The sequence below is a fragment of the Paramisgurnus dabryanus genome, chromosome 2 (genome assembly GCF_030506205.2).
Source record: "Paramisgurnus dabryanus chromosome 2, PD_genome_1.1, whole genome shotgun sequence".
In the NCBI taxonomy this organism is placed as follows: Eukaryota; Metazoa; Chordata; class Actinopteri; order Cypriniformes; family Cobitidae; genus Paramisgurnus; species Paramisgurnus dabryanus.
The window spans coordinates 52,003,785-52,030,552 of NC_133338.1; the positions used below are offsets into that span (position 1 = coordinate 52,003,785).

Sequence of the window (26,768 nt, forward strand, 5' to 3'; positions counted from 1 at the left end):
GATAAATTAAAGTTACTGTCTCTTTAAGACCAAATAAGCACAGACTGGTTTCTGACTCTTAATCTATACATACAGTTAAGACATAAACAAATGTTTTTATTAGAAAAAGAATACTGTGGAGATAATTTTGTTTGTATGTGCCCTGTCAATAAAATAAAGATTTTATGTTCGCTAGCTTTTTGAAACGCGTCTCTCCGTATGTGCACTTTTGAGTTCACTTAAACGCGAGCAAATGATAAACTTTCCCCATTTAAATTTGCACATTAATCCGCAAAGCGGATCCGTACGGATCACGGATCAACTGCAATCAGTCCCAGCACTACTACTTCAGTAAAACTACCCATCTGAAAAAGTAGTTACAAGTTACTATTAAAAAGTAGCTAGCTACATTAAAACTACCTAGATTTTTTTACAATGAAATTATATTACAAATAACTAAATGTAATTGTTAATGAATAATGTTTAAAGAAAAGGATTTGGGATTTAAAACCATGTAATGTAATACATTTGGGATTGTAGTATTGCTTTAGTTTGTGAACTACACAATACACAAATATTTATCTCAAACTGAGAGTTTGTAAAAGAAGAGAGCATACATTTTTTTTAAGTGACTTAGAAACACTTTTTCATCTCTTCATGATAATAATCAAAAAAACGTTATTAATAATTATTATAAACAAACTAAGTAAATGATTAAATCGCAGGGTTTGATAAATGCACTACTGTAAAGTATATCTGAATAATACAAGCTGTTTCTTTTTCTGTTTGATTGACATATGCTAAAGTAAGGGCGCCAACAAAACCGTAGCAGGCACAGATTCGATTTTAAAATGATGGGAGACACGGATTCATCACTGCACTTAAAATAGAAATTTAATATTGAAGCAATCAGCTATAAAGCAGGAGGATTCATTTAACATGGCTTTTAGGGCGCGTACACACCAAGGCGTTTACATCGGCGGGCGGTGTAACTCGGTTTTCAAAAACGCCAGCAGCTTGGCGGGTTTTATCAGTTTTTTTCCACGCTAATCGCCAATAACATTGGATGAGGGGCATTACAAATATCACAACAACCAACCGGTGCATCGTTCAACGACTGATAGACAAAGCAGAAGTATCATAGGAACCAAAGCACTAAGCTGAAAAAAGCTTTTCACCCACGTTTTAATGCTTTGGTGTACACACCCCTTTACTCATATGTGCTTGAAGTTTTAGACGCAGACAGACAAATCGTTGTTTTGCCCAGATTACATACGAACGTGTAAGCTTTACAGTTCGTTTCTTTATGAACTTGGACAAATATGGCCATGGGAACTTGGAAATTAATCTCAACATCATCAGATATGCCATTATCTAAGACATTATAGTACGAGTATATTGGTGTTACCCCTGCTCGTTCTTTACGTAATCATCAGACAATCTAGACGATTTGAGGTAAAAATGTTCACTGAACAATCCAGGAAAACTGTAGTGTAATTGAAAAGGAAACCATATCACGAGTAAGGTTGATCAAAGAGGCACCAAATAGTGTAAATATTGTATAGGCCTATTTAGAGAGATTATTCTTGTGAATCTATCCTAATAATTGCATAGCCAATGGAAATTCTAGATTTGTTTTTAAATTCAACTGGCCTCATTCATGAAATATGAGAAGGAAGAATTTGTATATAAAGCATTTATAAAACCACCACTTTGAATTGAGTCCATACATAAATTGTTGTTTTACGCAAAAATTCCTTCTGCTCATGTTTCCTGAACGAGGCCAGTGTAATTTTAAGTTGACTTCAAGTCCGACATAACATAAATTTCCAACATCCTCTGGTCAAAAACAGTTTATTTCCCTCTGAGCTTGATTTTGGTTAAAATGTTAATAATGTATTGACACGTGCAAGTATCTGGCCATATATAAAACACAACTTTGACAAACCCAGTGTTTATTTTAAAGGGGACGTTTCACAAGACTTTGGTGTCCCCAGAGTACGTATGTGAAGTTTTAGCTCAAAATACCATATAGATAATTTATTATAACATGTTAAAATTGCCACTTCATAGGTGTGAGCAAAAATGTGGCGTTTTAGGGAGTGTCCTTTTAAATGCAAATGAGCTGATCTCTGCACTAAATGCCTGTGCTGTGGTTGGATAGTGCAGATTAAGGGGCGGTATAATCCCCTTCTGACATCACATGGGGAGCCAAATTTCAATGACCAATTTTTTCACATGCTTGCAGAGAATGGTTTACCAAAACTAAGTTACTGGGTTGATCTTTTTCACATTTTCTAGGTCGACAGAAGCACTGGAGACCAAATTATAGCACTTAAACATTGAAAAAGGTCAGAATTTCATGACATGTCCCCTTTAACTCTTTCGCCGCCATTGACGTGATATCTCGTCAATACCGCTATTATCCACCAGGTGGTCGCACTTCCGCAACTTATACAACCCGGAAGAAGCCTCACGTGAAAGAGAAAGAACTCCGTGTATGTTTTAAGATCGCTCTGCATCTGATCTCTATCAAAAGTCCTTCGCAAAAATTGAATTATCTCAGCTTTTTGCTCAAAATTGGGTGTTTTTGAAGAAACCTACCCATGTTTGAGAGGGGATTACAAGAGAACTAATGAAGGTAGGATGAAACGTTTTTTTTTTTTTTTTTTGAAAGCAGAGGGTCTGTTCTTTCATCTGATATATTGTTTGTTTATATATTTAAAGAAGAAAATTTTCTGGAAGGCATTAAACTTTTGTGAAAATCATGAAAAATGCTGGCCCTGGCTGGCAACTTTTTTTAAAAACGCTGGCGGGGAAAGAGTTAAAAAAAGTGTTTTTGTTACTTCAGTAAAAAGCAGCGGTTTTGGATATTAAGAGGTTTCGATCTGACACCGATGATATTCTCTTTGTGTTTTGTACCGTCATGTGAATGGAAATATCCATATTGAAATGATATGCAGATGATAGTATGCATAGTAAAACTAGGTGGTGTACGCTCCATATATGGTTGTTTCGGGGAGGAAATAAGGTGGAGTCTTCCGCTAATTGGGATCTATCCGTTTTTTTTAGCTTCATAAGGTTTGTGATGTTTGTGAAGTACATCTCTTGACTTGACTATTGTCCTCATCTGACCGTCCTTCCTGGAGCGTCCACGCATGACAAATGAAACTGTAGTGTCCTGAAAAGAAGTAACTGTGCAACATCCACTTGATGTTTGACAAGTGCCGTTCATCATGAACGACTGAAAGGGGTTTTTCTCAGGCCGGGTTCCAGAGGCCATTTGTAACGTTATCTCGCTGTTTGACATAACCTTTTCTAGAAGTCTCTGCCCGAAGACTTTACTTAACATAGCTGTCGAAGTACGTCATGATGGACGACTCATGAGAGCTCATGGCTGACAGCTGTATTGCAGTGGTAGCGCCCTACCCAGAATTCCGATGGACTGTGGTGGAACGGCTTGTCCTGCTTGAAAACCCACTGTGAAAGTTTGACTCACAGCAGGGCGGTGCATGTCTAAGTGTCTGCTTGACCTCTAGAGCAGCGGTGGGTGCGAGGGACAAGCGTCTGCCTTCCAGACGGATCTCAGGCTGCTCAGATCGTTCCACAGAGGAATTTGTTTACTTGTAGTGGAGTTTATGTACAACTGAATAATTTCATCCTCTTCAAACAGGCACATAATATACAGGCCAAGGGGGAAATAGCGACCTCACAAAGCAGCTTTAAAGAGTTCATATACATTTATACTGTATAAGGGTAGTCAAGCTGTCATACATTAGGAATTTAGTTTCATTTCACATTTATTAGCCCTAAAAATGTGCAAGCTATGCATCAAGTATAAGCGCATGTATTAAGTTTTTCATGAAATCTACAGTGCTTAACAAATATTAGGAAGAGCACTTGGTTTGCAGCACTTCGACCTCGGGCGCAAAAATATTGACAAAAGTTTGAGCGAGAGGGGGAGTTGTCAGGAGTGATGATTGTTACTGCGTGCTGAGGTCGAAGTGCTGCAAACTAACTGTGCGTTCACACCACATGCGGTAGAGGCGGCAAAAACACGCTATTTACTCGCTTCATTTGCGTGTGAAAATTCACGTGGACATTCACGAGACATTCACGTGGAAAATGCATCATGGAAGGGGCCCTTGCAACTCCGCTTGCTATCTGTAATCACGTCATTACTAGAGCAAGCTACTGATTGGTAAGCGTGGCGTGATTTTCCGCCAAAGTTCAGATTTTTCAACTCACGCGTTTCCCGCGGCAACGCATAATTAGCATGCGCCTGATTTGCGCCGCAAGACCTCCAGAAGCGAGTAAACGCGTCTTTACATTGACTTCACATTGAAATAATTCGCGCCTGACGCTCTATTTGTGTTTGGTGCTCTTCCGCCATACAATATAGTTCTCATTTTTAATCGGTTTAAAAAATCGCCACGTTTTATTTTGTGCCACCATACTTACTCGTTTAACTACTCATGTAACAGTCTTTAAATAGGGAAAACATGGAAGTGTTTGGTGTCTTCTAAATTCATCCCTGATTGGATCCTAAGGAATGAATGAGGCTAGGCTAAATGCTAACACATTCACGACGCGCTGTACAAAGATTAAGTGCATGCATTGAAAAATATAGTTATGCATAGTAAAATATTGAAAAACGGTTGTGTTTTACTTTAACTATGCATCAAAAGATTGTATTACTTTTGGTTTGTTTCACAATGTATTAGGCCGTTTTAATGAGTTAGTGTTATTGCATCTTCAGGCTACAGATGGAAAATAGGTCAACTGTAATAACCGCTTTACCTTCTGTACTGTATGATAAGGTAACCGGTTTGTGATAAGAGTATTGTTGTTATCACAGACCACTGCCTCTGTGCCAATCACACAAGAAGATCAGGATTCTTATGTGAATCATTGTCAGGAATGACTGAGAAGATCAAGTCTGTAGCGGCGTTAACATTACAGATTAACGCAAAACTTTAGCGTTATTTTCTAAATGTCGACAAAAAACTTGTGAAATGACGGCATTCTCATTAGCTGATGATATGCGACTGAAACTTTTCCACTTGCAATTAGTCAATCCAAACATCACATCGACTGATGTTGGTAGGTTTGCTGATATCGCATCCTCCACAGGCATTTTTTTTTACGAAGGAGACCCAAAGGGGCCCCTTATACTTCGGAGCGGCAACGTATAGGTGTTTCTTGGGGGCGATAGTACATACTTTTAAATCAAAAGAGATGTAGGAGTGTTAGCCAAACATTATTGGCAAGGAAAGCCTCTTGTACTTGGTAGCAAACCATAGGAGCAGACACGTATTGAGGTGTTTCTGGTAGGTTTTTGTAGGCCTACATACCGTGTTATCTTCAAATAATGATTATGTGACTTAGATTAGGCAGTTTTGTGAAAGAAAGTTTTCGAATTGCCTAAAAAATAAAAAAATTGTGAGCGTATCATTTTTTTTTTTTGCGATATATGGTTTTTGTGAAATTTATATGTTTCCATTTCTCATATGTTTATAATAATGTTTTTAATAGTGAAATTGTGGTGTTTTTGTACTGCTTTTATTTATTCAGGCTTAAATTATGTCTTTCTGTAGCTCGGTAGGTAAAGCATTGCGTTAGCACCGCAAATGTTGTGGTTTCAATTCCCAGGTAACACACATGATAAAAGAAATGCATACTCTGTATGTTGCTATTATTTTGGATAAAAGCATCTGAAAAATGAGTGAACGTAAAAATAAAAAATGTCTCATTAATTCAAATTTCCAAATGTGTACGTATTTGGCAGACCTGCTGTGTCAACGTGTGTTAAACTGTTCAAAGGGATTTGATGGGAACAAAGCTACTGCCAAATGCTTTTAGGAAACATGATTATTGTATTTATTTTTTTAAATATTTTTAAACTTTTTTCATTGCAGGCTTTTGGCAACGCCAAGACAGCCCACAATAATAACTCCAGCCGTTTTGGAAAGTTCATCCAGGTGAACTATCAGGAAAGTGGGACGGTTCGAGGGTAAGAGCTTCATCTTTCCTGGGTCATCTGTGAAGATGTGAAAATTTCAGTTAAGAAATCCTGATTCATCTGTTTTCTTTTATTCAGGGCGTATGTAGAGAAATACCTGTTGGAGAAATCCAGGCTCGTCTATCAGGAACATAATGAAAGGTAGGAAACCTGTCTTTCATGCTAGAGTTCCTGATCCCACTGTCACCGTAACACCAAGGATTAATTGGAGTCTTCAGTGTTTGTTTTTATGCATTGTGTCAAACTATAAACATTTACTCCCAAATGTGTTTATTTTAAACCTGATTTATTCTTCCAGGAATTACCATGTGTTTTACTACCTGCTGGCAGGAGCGAGTGAAGAGGAGAGGACTGGGTTCCACCTCCGACAACCTGAAGAATATCATTACCTCAATCAGGTGCGCTGTTATACCGCTGCATGCTCTTTATTCATCTCCAGTGGTCGTTTTTATACTAGCAGGATGGGTGGTGGTGTACATCTGTTATTATCTCATAATTGTGTCTCTAATGACCACTTATGAGTAGACTTTGTCAAGGTGAAGTCTCAGATTTGTGACAACATATTTTGCATACTATACTGGTGTATATCTGCATGTTGGTGATCTTGTGCATGTGTAAGTGTGGGCTTTTCTATGTTTTATGGTGGTGAAAACATTGCGCAAACCAAGCTGGGATCAACTCTTGTTTTGATGTACACTACTGTTCAAATGTTTTGACTAAATAGGACTTTTCAAGATCCTGAGAAACATTCATGTTGTTAAAAATCGCACGATCGGTTAATTTTTCGGAATAGCAAAAAAAGGGTTTGGAAAATCTTTACATACACTTAAGAAATAGACAAATTTTTTATTAGAAAAATAATATTGTGGAGATCATTTTGTTTTTATGTGCCCTGTTAACTCTTTCACCGCCAGCATTTTTCATGATTTTCACAAAAGTTTAATGCCTTCCAGAAAATGCTTCTTTTTAAATATATAAACATACAATATATGAAATAAAAGAACAGACCCTCTGCTTTCAAACAAAAAAATCAGAACATGTGTTCTGTTTTTTCACCTCTCAAATATTGGTAGGTTTCATCAAAAACACCAAATTTTGAGCAAAAAGCTGAGATAATTCCATTTTTGTGAAGGACTTTTGATAGAGATGCAGAGCGATCTTTAAAACATACACAGACTGTTTGCCTCAGGGCAATACTTCCGGTTTTGTAAGTTGTTTTATAAGTTTTTATAAGATAATAGCGGTATTGCAGATTGACGAGATATCTCGTCAATGGCGGGGAAAGAGTTAAGAACAGAAAGATTTTATGTTCGCTTGCTTTATGAAACGCGTCTCTCCGTGTGTGCACTTAAACCCGTGTACACACACAGACGGAGGGCGAATTCCGAACGTCACTGTAATAAACAGTCGCCGCACATAAAAACTTTACATTGTTTTTCATTGCTCTATTCACCAAATGTATCTTAATGGACTACAGTATGAGACACAGTAGCACAACTTAAAAAAGTTAACACATCAAGACAGAGTTCTGATCTTTGAAGAGCATAGGGATCATCACGTCTGGAGCTGGACCCTACACATTGCGTACTGTGCGTACAGAAAGCTGCTCACTTTAGCACCCTTTTGCAGTTAAATTGTTTAAAATCACTTGAATGTTAACATTTGCAAGCCTTTCAAACACGTGCAAATGATAAACTTTTCCTATTTAAATTTGCATATTAATCTGCGAATCGCATGCAAGACGAACTGTGGGTCGTGATCCGTACGGACCAGGGATCCACTGTGATCCGTCACAGCACTACTTCCAATGCAATACTGACAGAAGTTAATATCGGCTTTACTACCTTATCAATACGAGCCGAATCTGATCCAGAAAATGCAGATGACCAAGCCTATCGATCAACTTGCACGGCTTGAGCAGGACGTAACAAATTTGTAAATAAGGATACTGAACATTAAAACTAGGTCTGTATTTGTGGTCGCAGAAACGGGCGCTACTCTACACTGCTCAAAACGTGCGTTTGAATCATGGTTTAGTCAGTAGTAAATTCTTTACATATAAAAACATAAACTATAATTTACCATAATTTTAGAATGTTAAAAAATAAACATAAGTTTTTCAAAACTTTTGAACAGTAGTAAAAGATGATACATTACACAAGTGTGATGTGATGGTTTTTTTGTTGTAAAGCGTGCATCGATTTGCAACAGATGCAACATGCCCAGATGCGTTACCTCACCGGTGTGGTTTGAGCCGTACCCTGTTTACACCTGGATTTAACTCTGTCCACATATGTTTGAATATCCCAGAGCAAATGTTAGTACCAGGTGTAAACAGGGTCAGCGAGTTAAGGGTATAAAAAATGGCTCGCTATGTGTATCCATTGGTCATGACTGTGGCGAAGTCTCACTGGTGTTTAAAATCAACATTGCGATGTTTGTATCGATGGCCTTGTGAAGTCGGCGAGCGTGTCAGACAGCTGTTCTCAAAGGTCTTAACAGATCGGATTCACTAACACCGGGCAAACAGGAAGGAAAGGAAAACACAGGAAATAGATTCCAGAGTTCATTCATTTCAGCTGGCCCAGTGATCTCGCACAGAGAGACTCTTTAAAACCAAATCCCCTTACAAAAACCAGCCCTGTGCTCCTAACGTGCTTTTCATTTCAATAACACACACCTGCTTCAGTGCAATGCTTTTGCATGCTATGTGTAAAATGTGTTTAACATTGCATGTGTTGTTTCATTAGTGTTCACTAGCATATGACAGTCACTTGCACGGGTCGTGGGTTTCACAAACACAGGACCCTCTGTTGTCTCCAACTAGTTTAATGCCCCGATCTCGTGTGTCCCCCTCTCGGCTGGGTGTACACAAACACCCCTCTGTACAGTTTTCAGCAGGGGAAAACCAAAATATCTAGATGCCAGAAGCGTGATCATGAAGATGTTGTTTTAAAGCTCAATAGCTCCTCTGAGCCGAGAAAAGTAGGAAAGAAACGTTGGAGGTGCGAATTCTTGCCATTTTTCTCAAGTACCATTATAGCCGCTCTGTTTCCGTCTCAAATGAACGTCTTAAGACCCAAAACAAAGTGGGGAATTCACATAAAAACTGTATGGATGTCTTAGTTTTAAATACACAGTCATTATGCAAGACCAAATCCGCAGTCTATGAAATTACAAATCCTTAAAGGAATATTCCATTTTCTTAAAAGAAAAATCCAGATAATTTACTCACCACCATGTCATCCAAAATGTTGATGTCTTTCTTTGTTCAGTCGAGAAGAAATTATGTTTTTTGAGGAAAACATTCCAGGATTTTTCTCATTTTAATGGACTTTAATAGAGCCCAACATTTAACACTTAACTCAACATTTAACAGTTTTTTTCAACGGAGTTTCAAAAGACTATAAACGATCCCAAACGACGAGGCATAAGGGTTTTATCTAGCGATACGATTGTCATTTTTGACAAGAAAAATAACAAATATACACTTTTAAAGCACAACTTCTCGTTTAAATCCGGTTGTGATGCGCCAACGTGACCTCACGCAATACGTCAAGAGGTCACAGAGGACGAACGCGAAACTCCGCCCCAGTGTTTACAAGTGTTGAGAACGAGGACCGTTCCTACGTTGTTGTATGTCAACTGATACTAATTAATGTCTTTGTGTCAGTTTATTGTTTACAATGGTCCGCAAATGTGCGTTTTATATATGTAACACATGACCTCCCTACGTCACTACGCATTTACGTTAGTTTGCGCTGGACCGGATCTAGGCGAGAAGTTGTGGTTTAAAAGAGTATATTTTTTATTTTTATTGTCAAAAATGACAATCGTTTTGCTAGATAAGACCCTTATGCCTCGTTTGGGATCGTTTATAGTCTTTTGAAACTCAGTTGAAAAAAACTGTTAAGTGTTGAGTTAAGTATTAAATGTTGGGCTCTATTAAAGTCCATTAAAATGAGAAAAATCCTGCAATGTTTTCCTCAAAAAACATAATTTCTTCTTGACTGAACAAAGAAAGACATCAACATTTTGGTTGACATGGTGGTGAGTAAATTATCTGGATTTTTCTTTGAAGAAAATTGAATATTCCTTTAATTTTACAAATTTTTATAAAAGCATGAATTCTGGTTAAACAAGTTTGTATAATCTTCCCATGTGATTAAGCAATTCACCTTGGTATGCCATGTTGTCATAATCTACTTTGTCTTCATGTCACTTTGTGTGTGTATATGTGTGTCTTTGGCTGTGTTTAAATGGTGTACTAGCATACTAGTAACATTTTAAACTTTAGGCATGTTGTCACATGTTTTACATTTTTAGTCTCATTTTGTATAAAAATGTTTTTTGTAATCTTATGCCAAAAAAGTATGAGTAGTATGCTAAAATGTCATTTTGAACATAGCCCATGTGTTTCTAACTCTGAGCAATGTTTTGCAATGCTTTTGTTGTTGCGCTTGAAAAGGCATGTGTTTAACAGGCATTGTGTGAGAGATGTGTTTGGTATGTTGCTCTAATCTCGTCTACCTTGCTTACAGATGACAAAGAAACCCCAAAGGCTGCATTGGGAAAATTACTTTGAGAACGAACCGGTCAGTATTGAAATGTGTTGTTTTAGAGGTGGCATCCCAAAATCACTACCCCCCCATTGTTCGCAACACGCCACCACCGACCTATTTGTATGTGTTTGGTGTTTTCACAGCGTCTGGTCTTTCTTTTGGGTTTTCTGAATTGTTTGGTCATTGTGTGTTTCTGTGTGTTACAGTCGAGGTGTTTGCTCATACAATACTTATGCTCCTTTTAATAGCCTGAACTCTCGGTCAGATCTCAGATGGCAAGTAAACACTGGACTCGATTGGATAAGACTGATAAGCAATAGTACAAACAAGCTTTATTTACATTAGGGTTTTTACTAGATAATCAGCACAAAAATTCAAAATAAAATTTAAGGTGTAACTTTGGACAATTTAAAGTGCAACTTTGTGCAAATTCATGTTGCTCAGCTAGCTTTACACCAAGTTGCAATGACAAGGTCATTGTTGGTATTGGATCGGATTGTGCTCCCCAACTTCTACAATATTCGATCCGGACATTTCCCACAATATCGGACTAATATTGATCCTAAATATCGGATCGGTCAACCCTAGTTTTCACCACAAATGTAAACTTGACGTTGAGCCTACGAAGACCTTCTCATTGGCTTTTACTAGCTTTGAATAGCGTTAAAGGTAAAGTGTGTCATTTTAGCATAACTAGCATTACTGCCGAACATGTCATTCATCTGCCATTAGTTGAAAATCTACTAACCTGCCTGACCTCTAAACCTGAACCAATGTTGGCTAGTTGAGATGCTCATAAACATAAATTTTGGAATAGACGCAATGCGGAGCGATGTGAATGACATGCGCTTAAAAAACGCGCCATTCGGCTAAAACACGTCTTGGCGAAAGAAAAAATAAATATTCAACTCAAGCTAAAAATTTGCATGACATAAAGTTAAATCCCACGAGTAATCTTGACCGATGAACACGATGCTTTGTGTTTGGTGTGTATGCATTAGTGTAATGCATTGCAGTGCGTCAGTGTAATCCCTAACCTGGAATATTCTTTAAATTCCCATTGAATGTGATGAATGGAGATTTCTCTTGCTTTAAAGGTCACCTAATATGAGAAATGTACTTTTATATGTTGTTTGCATGTAATTGTGTGTCGCCTGTGTGTGTAAACAACAACAACCCTGCTGTAATGATAAGAATTTGCCAAATTCTTTTTTTTTATTCCCTGTAAAACCTCAACATTCTCATGGGACAAGCATTTTTTCTGACCAAACTGACATCACTCTGCACAGGCCCCGCCCACAACCGTCCAAAGATAACAGTTAGGTCATAATTTGTATTTTAAATCTTCTTAACACAATTCATTACTGCACATTCATTATGAATAATGGAGATTGTCTTAAAAAAACTGTGTATGTATATTTCGGTATACACTCAGCTAAAGGATTATTAGGAACACCTGTCCAATTTCTAATCTAATCAACCAATCACATGGCAGTTGCTTCAATGCATTTAGGGGTGTGGTCCTGGTCAAAACAATCTTCTGAACTGAATGTCAGAGTGGGAAAGAAAGGTTATTTAAGCTATCCTTTAGCGTGGCATGGTTGTTGGTGCCAGACGGGCTGGTCTGAGTATTTCACAATCTGCTTAGTTACTGGGATTTTCATGCACAACCATTTCAAGGGTTTACAAAGAATGGTGTGAAAATGGAAAAACATCCAGTATGCGGCAGTCCTGTGGGCGAAAATGCCTTGTTGATGCTAGAGGTCAGAGGAGAATGGCCCAACTGATTCAAGCTGATAGAAGAGCAACTTTGACTGAAATAAACACTCGTTACAACCGAGGTATGCAGCAAAGCATTTGTGAAGCCACAACACGCACAACCTTGAGGCAGATGGGCTACAACACTAGAAGACCCCACCGGGTACCACTCATCCCCACTAAAAATAGGAAAAAGAGGCAGTATTAGTTTGGTGTTCCTAATAATCCTTTAGGGGAGTGTATATAACAGTAAACAGGGACTGTAAGCAGCAGCTCATTTGACACACACAAAAACAATACTTTTTTCTGCGAACCCAAAAATGTGCATGTTATAAAAATTGATCTATAGGGTGTTTGCACCTGAAACTTCACAGGGACACCCAAGACTAATATTACATCTTGAAAATTGTCATATTATGTGACCTTTAGCAGCTTTATATATAATTGAAATCATGCAGAGCTCCGTTTTTAGATTTCAAGAAGTTTTAAAAATGATCTAACGATAACACACAAGGCCAATGACCAAATGAACGTATTTACTGGTGTGAAACTTTCTGGATCCTAGTGGGTTGTCTTTAGTTTCTGTGTGCTGGGCTTCACCTGACATGTTTCAATTAACACTGTAGTGAATTTAATCACAAATGATTGTATCAATAAACAATAATCAAGGTAAGTGATTTGTGCACGCTTTCACCTGTCTGCTTCAGTACACATGAGATTGATGTGGGAACGCAATATAATCTTGCTGAATTCACACTCGTGTTCTTGATTGGTGTCATTCAACTTCGAACCCAGAGCCTAATGTGCCTTTCTGTTTTCTCAGGTCTGTTGAAAAGACGTTTAACATGAGAAACGTCCCTTTTAACATTTCCTTCTCTGGAAATGTGAATGAGAGAAAACAAATAGACTTTATTAGGCTTTCACCATGAAGCTTATAGAGTTTCAGTACTGTTAGTCTTTCCGTCGCTCTGGTATGCTGTAACTGGCATCAGTAATGAAGCGAGGCGATGAAGGAGACACGCTCTCATTAAAGGAAGGATGTGTCTGTGTGTAAATGTGGATGGCAAAATTCCCACTTAAGGTTTGCAGCATAGACATGCATAGGTGCTGCATTGACCGATTTGGCCCATTTTTTTCAACATCAACGGTCAGCGCTTCCACCATATTGGGAGAGGGCAAGACTGTCTTAAAAATGCATACAAGTGAGTTAGACATAGGCCGGTTACCGGTTTCAAGTTAGACAGAGGTTTTAAAAAGTCAAGGTTTCAATGCCACAAAAACTTTTTTTGATACCGTTTCCAAAATGTATTAAATCATTAAGTTGTGTAATTAATTTGATGTTTACATTTAATATATATATCAAAATATATTTTTTAAAAAGAATATTATAATTTAAAGGTTTTAAATCTTGCTTAAATTTAAACTGTATTGTGTCCAGTTGAAAGTTATTTTGTATACGCAGACATTTGAAAATACCAGTAACGCAATAACGCAACACCGTAAAACTGCTGTAAATTTTTTTTCCATAAGGTTATCATACTGCCAAAATCTTACACCGGCCCATGCCCAAGTGAATGGACATGCTGCACAAAAATGTCTCTACCAGTAATAATGGTTTACATACAAAATACTTAAAAAAGTAAAAAAAAGTTTGTGAATCTGGGGGGAAAAATTCAAGGCCCTGGGAAGTTTTTGAAAATATACATACTTAGATACAAGTCATTGAAAGCGCTTGAATCTATTTTATGCGAGAAGTTTTCTGGAAAAAAATCCATATTATTCCCTGTGTAGTGTAGGATAATATCATAAACATTCTAGACTTTTTATCCACATGTGCTAAACTGTTCGTTTAAATGCTTATATCTTCTGTATGCGAATGTTGATTCATACCAAAATGCTTTTTTGCATAATTGTGTTTGACACATGAAAACGTCTCTGGTTACGTATGTAACTGTTGTTCCCTGAGAAGGGAACGAGACGCTGCGTCTCCCTTGCCATACTTCCTGCGTCCTTGTAACGCCGTCTTTGGCAATATTTCAGATAGCGATATACTTCCTGGCTCCTGCGTCACCCTGTCTTTGTCGTTAAGCCTCACCATTGGTTAAATTTGATATACACATTCAGACGCACTTACCTCTGGAGGCGTCTCCAAAGTGTCACCGCAGTGACGCAGCGCGATTTCCCTCGAAAGGGAACTGTAGCAATGTATCTTAAAAGGTAACACGATATAACCTTGCTCTCACTTAAAATGTGTCCCCACATTTAGTCCTTGAATTTGAGGGTATTGGACCTGGAAAGTCCTTGAAAGGTCCTTGAATTTAAAGTTAACTAAGGTGTGGGAACCCTGACTGAAGCAGAAAAGTTATTTACTCATTTTAAACTGTGTATGTTTTTTGTTTATGATCTATTTTATTTAAATACCAATTATCTAATAGCATTTGTATTGATATATTGTGCATTACGTTTAATTAATAATAAATTTAATTAACAAATCCACAATTCTATATCTTAAAATTTCTCGTTTGGACAGTTAGGCCGTGATCTCTAACAGATGTTTAATAATCTGTAATTGACCTCGTGTGATCCAGCTCTGATACACAGCTCATTTCTTCTTCATATATCCTGATCTATTTTCCCTTTTGGTATCGTTTGATGAAATGAATCAAGTCATAAATTGCTAGCTTTCTTGCCTTTGCTGGTGTGCCAGATTTCCACAGTCTTTAAATGTGTAAGCGTTCTGAATTTTCCACTGCATGGGCAGAACATTCACATGCTAACATTCACCAGTGTCCTTATTTTCAGCCAGACGAGTGCGGTAGATTTAGCCTGTTTGACCAAACTTTATAATGACACGGTGCTCTGAACCAATCAAACAAACTCTCTGGACCGTACCCTGTACATAACCCTCAAAAGGCCAAGAAACACCTCAGCATGAAAGCATAGAAGCAGTGCAACTTGTTATTAGAAAATTATGCATTAACATGCTCTGGAAACGTGGTTAGGAGCTTGCTGCTTTTTTAATGTCAAGCTGTGGTGTGAAATGTTGTTAAATTGTCTAAGATTGTGTTAATGTCTTGTTGATGCCAGCAGGATTGCTTCACAGTTGAAGGGGAGGATCTTAAGCATGACTTTGAGCGCTTACAGCTGGCTATGGAGATGGTCGGCTTCCTCCCCACCACGCGCAAACAGTAAGTGCGACCAGAATGCTGCTCCCCGGTGCAAAATTTTTTACATTCCCTCTTAATTGCCATGCATGCAGTTTTTATGACCTCATATTAACTACGATTACATACAGTACAGTGAAATACTTACATAATTTGTCACAATGCCAGACTTAAATGTGAACTGCAAATTTTTTTTAAACCTACAGGAACAATAATAATTATACTTTGTGATATCTTGTGAGAGGAAAATTGCAGTCCTGTTACTTTTTTAAAGCCTGATATCACAATAATTTGTAACTATTTTACAAGGTTGCTACTTCGTATATTTGCGTACGATTATTTGAAAAATCGTCCCACACCTAAATCCAACGTCACTAGTGGGAAAGCAGACTGTATTTAAAACATCGTACGAATTAGCTACCTTATAAAAATACTTACTAATTACCATAAAATTGCGTTGGCAGTGCCAGCATTTTAGGTACCATTTCCAGTGAAAGCACAAACTGATCAAATGAAATGTGAGTCACTGTGGACCATAAATGTAATTGCCCATTTAATAACAGTTATTTGTCAGCTAGATTTATGCATCTTTAACTTGGAAACATTTTCTTTTTCCTTGCAGGATTTTTTCTCTGTTGTCAGCAATCCTTCATTTAGGGAATATCCGATACAAGAAGAAGATTTACAGGGATGACTCCATTGACATCGGCAATCCTGAAGTTCTGCCAGTTGTGTCGGAATTGCTTGAGGTAAAGATCAGTGTAAAATAACAGTTTAGACATAACATAATGACTCCTAATCAAACCCTCTAGTTAAACTAGCGGCAAGTCAAGACTTGAAGTGTGATTAACACGAGACTTTGACAGCGCCAGCTGACTCAATCTGTCACGTTAATCATTTATGATTGAATGTTACATATAAACAGCCACCACCGTGTAAAAGTGCTTCTTTAATGTTTAATAAACAGAGATCATGTGGTCTTGAAAACGTTGATTAAGTAGTCACTTTTAGTTGAGGTGTTAATGTTTATTACTCAACATTCATCAGAAAGGGAATTTGGTATTGAATAGTTTACCCCAAAATAAAAATTTGCCCATGTTTTACTTCCCCTGATTTTCTCCTGTGAACACGCCAGCACGAACTGGGATTCATAAGTTTTTGTGATTCATAAACCAATATGCTATGACTCATTTTTAATCATTCCTGTCATGACCTGTACATTATTAGCTGATATTTTTAGCTTTTGAATACAGCGATAGACATACCTTCTATGTAGATATCAGAGAGCAACTTAACATATTATTTCAATCAGGGCTTTGAACCAGAATTTTTTCCCTTTTGGTTCGTTTAACGTTTCCGGTTTTAGGTTCAACCCTAAAATGAACCGTTTAGAACAAAAAAATAAAGTTCCCAAACCGGTTAATAATGTTCCATGTCAGCTGCGGGACATACAAATAAGTAGGCTGATCATTACGACATTAAACTTAGATTATTAGTCTATATAATTTCCTGTCTCTATCTTTTCATCAAACATTAAAGGAGAGGTTTAATGCTATTTCACGCATTCTGACTTATTAACACAGTTTAAGAGTTGTAGTCCTCATGCTAAACATAAGCAAAGTGTCAAAAAAGCAGTTGAGCTTGTAACAGAGTATTTCTGAGCCAAACTCACGCCTCCTTTTTCCTACAAGTTTCGGAAAGTTTTTTTCAAACAGGGGTATCCGTTACGACTGATTGACCCCATATTCCTTTTATGGGCTATTTCCCCCAGAAAAGCACGCTGGCCCTGCACTTCAAGTGAGAGCGAGAACGCGCATTAGCATTGCTCCGTCGAGTAGAAGTCACCGGTATCATTGCACAGCACGCGACAACTTTGTTATAGCAAGATAGTTCGACAAAATAAGTGTGTTTTTGGATGTAAGGAGAAGAAAACCTTATTTAGCTTTCCCTGTCGTAAGACAACAGTGGATGCAGTTCGTTTTTCCCGGACAGCAATGTAATTGTGAATGAGTTTGTTTGTTCCCTGGCTGTATTTCGGAGAGGACTGCTTTACAAACAAGGCTCAGTTTGACGCGGGATTTTCCACTTTTTTACAACTATTGGAGCGGTCAAAACTTTAAAAGACCCCGCTTAGGAGTTACAAACACATGCGTAAGTAATTCAAAATCTCACGTGTTTTGTTTGCAATCGCGCATACGTGCATGTAATGTAAACAAAACCAACAACAGCACTTTGTATTGCATTTACACCTTTTAAAATGGGCAAATGCAGTTAAAAACTGGATTATGTTGCTTTTTTATTAAAATGGCAGATAAACGAGCAAGGATTAATTACCTGATAGAGACGTCCTGCTGTAATTGTTGCTGCTATTGTTCCTGTTCGTCCATTACTGACTAAGTATCCGATTCTGGATCATATTTATAATGTAAGGCTGGTTATTTAAAAAAAAGTTTTTTTAAAGTTTGATTTCCATCTATGTATGTAAATCCAAAAGTAGTATCCGAAGCTGCATATACTTGTAACTCTTCGGCTCCGCCTACCACACGCCTTCAAGTGTTCGACCTTGTACGCCAAAAATCGGAAAGGCTGTTTTTTCTTTTATAAATCTGAAAAAACAAAAGACTCTTTGGACATATGAATGATGAAATACTACTCTATATATAAGCAAGATTAACATTAGATTGGCAAAAACGTCTTGTGTTATGTCAGCTTTAAAAAAGTGTACATTATGTAAGCGGCATAACTGTAATTCTGACATGCCTACATTTGTTGAGTGCACTTAAACACGCGCACACACACAGACGGAGGACGAATTCCAAACTGCGCTTCGGGAAGAAGATGCAGCAAAAACAGTCACTCCACATAAAGTGAAAATTACGTTGTTTTTCAGTGCTTTATTCGCCAAATGTATTTTAATGGATTACAGTATGAGATATACTAATAGTGCAACTCTCTCTCAAGTTTATACATCAAGAGTTCTGATCTTTGAAGGGCATAGGGATAATCACGTTTGATTGGAGTAGGACCAGACACATTCAACCACATGTGCGTCTGTGCGTAAAGAAAATTGCCGCCTTACATTGTTTAAAATCACTTAAAGGAACAGTATGTAGGATTGTGGCCAAAACTGGTATTGCAATCACAAAACGTGTGGCTAAAACTGGTACTGCAATCACACAGCTGGTGGCCAATATACCAAACGACAACATAAACATCAGTTGAGGGCTGCAACTCCACTTTTTAAATGAGAATATCCTGGCCGGACCGCTGTTGTGAGTGATATAAACATTTGAAATGAAAATGATTTCTTAATGTCTAGTGACATTTCAGGGCCATTTAATGATTAATTGATATAAATTTCTTACATACTGTTCCTTTAAGTGTTAATATTTGCAAGCCTTTGAAACCCATGCAAATGATCACCCTATTTTCACCCTATTTAAATTTGCGTATTAATCTGCGAATCGCATGCGAGCTGAACCATGGGTCGTGATCTGTACGGTTCAACTGTAATCCGTTACACCACTAATTAGTATTAAAAAAACATCTTGAGATACTTGGTAGCCTACAATGTTTACCTCTTATGATTGAGCATTAGAGACTTGGGCTTTAGTAGGCTACTCGCTGGTGGCAAGCTTCTCATTACTCCGATGAGTCGACGACGACCGGAAGTGAACTTCACCGAGTCATATTAGACAGAAATCTTGTCAAAGAACGAAAAAAATAACGTTATTAACCGGTTACCATTATTTAAAATAAAAGTTTCTGTTCCGGAACATATATGTTTTTGAAAGTTTCTAGTTTTGTTTTTGTTCCTTGCAAAACATCAAAAGTTTCTGGTTTTCATTCCGTGAACCTGTTCAAAGCCTTGATTTCAATGCATTCTTTTGCAACTTTAAATAAAGTATCGGGTGCGTGATCCGTATGTCCAGGAAACTGGATTTGCAGACAGTCCAAATTGAAAACTACGAAAACACCAAGCTTTAAAGTAACAGTATGTAAGAAATGTATATCAATGAATCATAAAATGGCCCTGATATGTCACTAGACATTAAGAAATCATTTTCATTTCAAATACTTATATCACAGACAACAGTGGTCTGGCCAGGATATTGTCATTTAAAAAGTGGAGTTGCAGCCCTCATTGCAGATGTTAATGTTGTCATGTTGTGTATTGGCCACCAGTTGTGTGATTGCAGTACCAGTTTTGGCCACAATCCTACATACTGTTCCTTTAAAGAAAGTTGTTTAATAATACTTTATAAATGAATAATGTCTGTCTGTATCCTGATAGGTCAAAGAGGAGATGTTGTGTGAAGCCCTGACAACACGAAAGACGGTCACAGTGGGCGATAGACTAATCGTCCCATACAAACTGGCTGAGGTGGGCATTATTTCACTTTTCAAGTCTTTTGGGGGGAATATTAAATCACGAACGACAGAACCATTGGAGGGGTTGATTTAGAGGGATATGATGCAAACTGGATTCAGTGCTTATATAATCTACAGCCATAAACCCTTTCCTATTAGAGATAATACAACTTCAACCTTATTTGTAATAGTTTCCGTTATTTGTGCCATTACTTCAGTGTACTTGAAGTGCGGGAAAGTCTCTAGATTTTTAGTGCGCAGTCATCAAAATTAAAAGCAGCCGTTGGACTATGAGTTATTTCCAACATCAGGACTCAGTTCTCCTGTCATCTTTAAATAATGAACTGATGAGATGTTTTATTGTTCACAGTCACTGTTGGGATGACCCGATAAATTCCTTGAACTTCACATGCACATAAATAATCATGTTTAAACTGTAAAGTGTAATTTTAATGTTAAAGTGCTTTCTCCAATCCAGCTTAATACAGTATGCAAAGATGATGATAAGTAATGCGTTGCTGCATTTTCAAATGCATTTTTTTTATATAGCATAGATTTCGTATGCATTTGTAAAATGATTACCTAATCTTTAAATTTAATCTCATCTGTCTCTTTCTATTCTCTTGTTTGTCTTGCGCAAAAAGAAATTGGTCAAGTAGGATTTTCTCACAAAGTAAAATAACTTGTCTTATATATTTCAGAGTTGCCGAAATCACAAAACAGGAAGAGGCTTTTGTAATTCTGTACATGTGTTCTGTCTCTCGCAGGCTGTGACGGTGCGGGACTCGATGGCCAAATCTCTCTACAGTGCCCTGTTTGACTGGATTGTGTTCAGGATCAATCATGCCCTGCTTAACAAAAAAGACTTGGAAGAGTCTGTCAAGGTAAAAGCATTTGGATAAATCGCAAAGAAAGGTAAAATAAGTTATTAATGGTTGCTGGTGAATGTGGTTTCGTAGAGAGTCACGTGACACCAGACACATTCCACAGCAGAAACACGAGTCCTCACCCTGTACCCCTTAATGCTTTGATCTGTGAATTATGGATGGAGACATTGTGTTTTAGGTTATATTTAGCCACTCTCACTACGCCCTGATCTTATGTAAAATTCACTATGATTTCTGCTATTCAACATTAAAGGGATAGTTCACCCAAAAATGAAAATAATGTCATTAATGACTCACCCTAATGTCGTTCCAAACTCCGTTCATCATCGGAATACAGTTTAAGATGTTTTAGATTTAGTCCGCGAGCTTGTTGACCCTTCATTGAAAATCTATGTACGGTGTACTGTCTATGTCCAGAAAAGTAATAAAGCATCATCAAAGTGACATCAGTGGCTCAGTTAAAATGTGTTATCCTCAGACATGTTTACAAAGTTTTTTTTCCCAAACTTACAGCATGCGTCTCCCCCAGATTGTAAACGAAGCTCAGGCACACAAAAAATCTGGGGCGCACCAGATAACACGTCAGCCGCGTCATACCTTATTCGCGTCACTGCAGTCACATGACTTTAGTGAGAAGACAATGCTGAATAAAGTTGTAATTTTTGTTATTTTTGGACCAAAATGTATTTTCGATGCTTCAACACATTCTAACAGACCCACTGATGTCACAAGGACTACTTTGTTGATGTTTTTATTACCTTTCTGGACATGGACAGTATACCGTACGTAGATTTTCAGTGAAGGGTCAACAAGCTCTCAGACTAAATCTTAAACATCTTAAACTGTGTTCTGAAGATGAATGGAGGTCGTACGAGTTCATGATAATGAAAATAATGACATTATTGTCATTTTTGGGTGAACTATCCCTTACAAAAAAAAAGTTTCGGATTTACACTGTAATGGCAAATCTGGAATTATCTTGGAATGGTGATTTCCAAGCCTGGAAAGTCATGGAAAACGAAGGCCTAGTCACACCTACATGGGTATTTTTATAAACTGAGTTTCCCCTCCTTCATTAAAAAAAGTCTTTGTCCACACGAACACGCAAAAACCCGGTATGAGGCGCTGTCAAGAGCATGCAGACAGATGGCGATATATCCCTCACCGTTAATCCATGTTGGCCAATCAAAAGCCTTTACAGAGTCTCGCCTCGGCACGAACAACGACGTCAAAAGCCAAAAACTAAAAACGCTGGCTACACGTCAACGCTGCAAACGGAGTTTCTGAAAATCTTTACCATATACTTCAGCGTATGATATATAGCTTAATTATAGTGTAGCTTTAAGCCTTGTTTATACTTGATGCGTCCACACGAGCATGAGGGTGTGCATGGCAAAAATGACGGCAACGCGGAGTGGGCAGTAGTGTGTACACTGTAAAAAAATTCTGTATAAATTACAATATTACTGGGTATTACTGGCAACTAGCTGCCAGTAACTTACTGTAGATTTTACATTTATGTTATTTACTGGCAACAGGTTGTTCAAAGTTAAATGAACATGAAACATTTTCAGTCTTTATCTTTTACAGTAAGTTACTGGCAACCAACTGCATAATTACAGCAAATTTTTTACAGTGTATCGAGTGTGCGAGAAATTTTGTAACTTTGTAGGCGGCTCCGCAACCCAAGAAACACGAATTCCAGGCCAATCTGGCCGAGCATGACGTCTTATCATGTGGGCCCCCAGTCTGTGCGTCGAATATAAACACTTCCCCAAACCGAACGGTTCGGATGATTTTTATCTGCCATGCCACCCCTAGTGGACAGAGCCTATAACTATCTTAAAAATTAATGGAAATTCCTAAAGTGGATTGAATTCTAGTTATACTTGTCTGTAAAGTGTTTTCGTATTTCATTGGCTTAAAATTGTTTCTTGTAAATTAAGTTTGGAAAATTCCTGAAAAGTCATATTGGAGAGGTCATGAAATTTCATTGTACATTAATGTTCCCATCACGTTTCCAGATCTTGTCCATCGGGGTTCTCGACATCTTTGGCTTCGAAGACTACGAGAACAACAGTTTCGAACAATTCTGCATCAACTTTGCCAACGAGAGACTTCAGCACTATTTCAACCAGCACATTTTTAAACTGGAACAGGTAATGACCCAGAGATAACCGACAGCATCTCTCTTCATACGCAGCTCAACATTATAGCCCAACAACAGATTTATTGCCAGCAATTATGAAATGAGTTGTTTTGAATAAAACTAAATGTATGCCCACATATGGCTTGACTAAATGTTTCGGCAAGCGATTTGTAATCTTTAAGACTTTGCACTTTCGACCCCCTTCAAGTGCAGTGAATTCATCATTATGTCAATCCAGGTTCTGTATTCTGTGCAATGAGATTTTTGTAAAATATAGACACATGCTTTTAATTAATATGGCTTGCAGAGGATATCAACATGAATATTACTCATATTAATCGAATCTCACACTGTTACAGACATAAATGATCTTGTTGAGATCCTTGATGTTATCCTCCTGTTCACATCTGTTTAATTTACATGAATGTTAATTCTGTCACATCATCTCATTCCTAACAAATGAGAGCTGTATCATTGTTACACGTGCAGGCTTTCACGGGCTGGGTTATGATAAATGCCGTAGATGCCAGGTGTGTGATGATGTGAGGTATGCCATTATTAATAGTAGTTTCACACAAGATAAACTATGTAATGACACAATTAAGTGATTGTTTCACTTCATCATCAGACAAAGAACCGGTTAGAAATGTGTCTCTGTAATACTGTGATTTTCTCAATGAGCCAATTCTTTAAAGATGACTAAGGAGGTAACCGATCACAGTAATGACGGCCTGTCAGAGCCGTGCCTTTGTGACGCACCTCAAAGTATATGTTTGTTCTTGGAGGTTGGTTGTTTTGGGTTTCTAGTCAGCCCAATTTCCCAGATTTGATGAAATCTCACTTGACAAATTAGCTTGCTTAAGATATTCATCCACACGTACATGACAGAGAGCATTATGGGAAATGTTGATCTATTGCAACGGTGCAAATATTTGTCGCCATTTGTGGCCTGAATACTTGCTCTCTGGCAGATGATATTGACTTGAATCTCTTCTTTACACGGTTTTGTTAGTTTGTGAACGTTTACAATACACTTGTATGTGTTTATATTAGGGCTGTTAAGACATGACAGCATTACAGGTATACCATGACTGCTCTCTGAACTTGTAAACACTATAGTATCAATAGTATTAGGCTTATATGATATTTCATAGTAGTTCACTTTAATAATAATTAAAGGACATGATACAAAAGTTTTATTTATGAATACATTTTTATTAATACACAGGTTATATATATATATATATGAAGAGCCTTGATGGAAAAGCCGCTAAATGCCAACTCTATAACCGCCTATATATTCATCAACTAAATCCCGACCTCAGGCCATTGAGAAATACCGGTTTGTTGACAGAATCCGTTCAATGCCACACCGATTTTTCAAATCCCCTCTAAATTAGGGGATCCCAAGATTTTTATTTTGCGACCCACTTAAATGGGTATAATCTATCCTGGAATGCACCTATTTATTTTTTTATTGAAATATGTGGAAACACACATTTTTTTCTCTTTTATAAATGGGTCGTTTTTATTTTTCGTGTCATTTTATAAATTAAATATATTCCCGAAAAATAATGATTTTTCCGTGTCATTTTATAAATGAAATATAATCCCGAAATATAATCCCATTCTGAGGCCATTTAGAAATACTGGTTTGTTGGCAGAATCCGTTAAATGCCACACCGATTTTTCAGCCAAGTCCTCTAAATTAAGGGATCCCAAGATTTTTATTCCGCGACTCACTTCTATCCTGGGATACACCAATTTATTTTTAAATAGAAATATGTGGAAACACAATTTTCTCTTTTATAAATGGGTAGTTTTTATTTTCCGTGTCATTTTATAAATTAAATATATTCCCGAAATATAATGAATTTTCCATGTCATTTTATAAATGAAATATAATCCCGAAATATATTGCCAGAATCCGTTAAATGCCGTTAAATCTGTTAAAAGTCCCCTCTAAATTAGGGGATCCCAAGATTTTTATTTCGCGACCCACTTAAATGGGTATAATCTATCCTGGAATGCACCTATTTATTTTTTAATTGAAATATGCGGAAACACAATTTTTTTCCGCTTTTATAAATGGGTAGTTTTTATTTTCTGTGTCATTTTATAAATTAAATATATTCCCAAAATATAATGAATTTTCCATGTCATTTTATAAATGAAATATAATCCTGAAATATAATCCCATCCTGAGGCCATTTAGAAATAATGGTTTGTTGGCAGAATCCGTTAAATGCCACACCGATTTTTCAGCAAAGTCCTCTAAGTTAAGGGATCCCAAGATTTTTATTTCGCGACTCACTTCTATCCTGGGATACACCAATTTATTTTTAAATAGAATTTTTTCTCATTTATCATTGTGTAGTATTTATTTTCCGTGTCATTTTATAAATGAGATATAAAAATTTGTCATTTCTCGTCATTAGTTGGACTAAACTGTTTATTGTGTCATTCACCACTACTACAGCCAAGCGACCCATCTAATCCCACTGTGCGACCCACAAAACCCCTGGTCTAAATAGTAGATCACATTTAAAGACCGTAGTTCACATTCAAACTTGGGTCCCTTGTGAGTACTTGGACCTGAATACAACCCGGATGTGGAAGCCACATTGATCACAGTGCTCCCTAATGTGTGCTTTAGCTTCTTGTTTGCAGCAAAAGACAGTCAAATTTGTTAAATCCTAACGAAATGACTAAAGGGATATTTGTGAAAATAAGGCATTTCAAATACTAACTTACTACTGAACCTAAACATAAGAGCCTGATAAATATAATGCTCATTTACAAGAAAACATGTCAGACGCACTAAGGCTTCAGTCACACCAAAAGCGCTTTAAACGCTTGCAAACGCAAGGCGCGACGCACTGCCTTTTTTAAAAAAAAGAGCAGTGCGACGCGGCTTTTCATATTGCTAAGCAACCACCGAGTCAGCTGTCTTGTCAATCAAATATTGAAGCGTGAGCGCCCTTTTGCTGTTAACTGTCATATCAGCAGAAACTTTAAAAAGAGGACGCTTGCTCTGACCTTGTTTGAGGATGAGAGGTGCACAAACACACAGGAGAGAGTGAGCGAGTGGTGTCCGGTTCTTCAAAGCAACTGTAAACTTCCCTCGCCACAACGTAAGGCCCGCCTCTCCCCTCATTCGATTGGACAATGGAAAGACACGAATGACGTCGGGCGCTTCTCCACTCTCAGCGCTCCTTCAAAAACGTGTGCGCGGCAGGCGGCAAAAAACCGCAAGGCGCTCGGCGCGCATAAACAGCGCGCAAACGCGCCCTGCCCATAGAATATCATTCAAAAAAGGCGCCTGCAACTGCCATAAACGCTATTGGTGTGACTGGCCCCTTAGAGGGTTTTTGCATCTAAACTCTTTGGAGCGTTTTCCCAGACAAGGCTTCAGTCTTGTCCCAAAGTAAAATACATGTTTCAGCTGTCTTTAATTAAAACAGCTTGCACTGACATGTCTTAAAATATAGCAGTCCTATTGTTTGGTCACATGTCTGGTGATTAAAAGTAAAATCTTGTCTTGATTAAGAAACATGTGCTAGAAAATGGCACATGCATCCCATCTGAGGACACTGAGTGCATTTTTAATTTGCATGGGAAATTTGGGAATGATTCATTTAGGTGTCCGAAGACCATTGCCACAACAGTTTTGCCTGTTTGTTGCTTGATAAAAGTTCAGGAATTCTGCTCCATGTGCCAAGTTCCACTCTTTAATTGTTAGAGAGTTGGAAACACACGGATTGAAATGTCAGGAGTGAGTTCACATCCTGAGTTGAATAGCCAAGTTTGCTGGGTGGTATGTTTAACAAAGACCATAAACAGGTTATCCATACAGGACATTGAATGTATGTGTTG

At 37.7% G+C, this 26,768-nt stretch overlaps 1 protein-coding gene across 7 annotated transcripts in view; it reads left to right on the plus strand.

The window, feature by feature from the left end:
• Nucleotides 1-26,768, plus strand: part of myo9aa (myosin IXAa) — a 158,747-nt gene that overhangs the window by 80,944 nt on the left and 51,035 nt on the right. For 4 of the 7 annotated variants that reach the window (XM_073813090.1, XM_065261616.1, XM_073813095.1 and 1 more), the window contains exons 3-11: nucleotides 5,898-5,992; nucleotides 6,080-6,142; nucleotides 6,300-6,399; nucleotides 10,543-10,596; nucleotides 15,409-15,509; nucleotides 16,108-16,234; nucleotides 19,780-19,869; nucleotides 20,624-20,740; nucleotides 22,768-22,902. In XM_073813090.1, the coding sequence (XP_073669191.1) occupies nucleotides 5,898-5,992; nucleotides 6,080-6,142; nucleotides 6,300-6,399; nucleotides 10,543-10,596; nucleotides 15,409-15,509; nucleotides 16,108-16,234; nucleotides 19,780-19,869; nucleotides 20,624-20,740; nucleotides 22,768-22,902 (882 nt within the window). The remainder of the gene's footprint in view (nucleotides 1-5,897; nucleotides 5,993-6,079; nucleotides 6,143-6,299; nucleotides 6,400-10,542; nucleotides 10,597-15,408; nucleotides 15,510-16,107; nucleotides 16,235-19,779; nucleotides 19,870-20,623; nucleotides 20,741-22,767; nucleotides 22,903-26,768) is intronic. The other 3 variants (XM_073813092.1, XM_065261617.1, XM_073813093.1) reach the window with 2 other exon arrangements.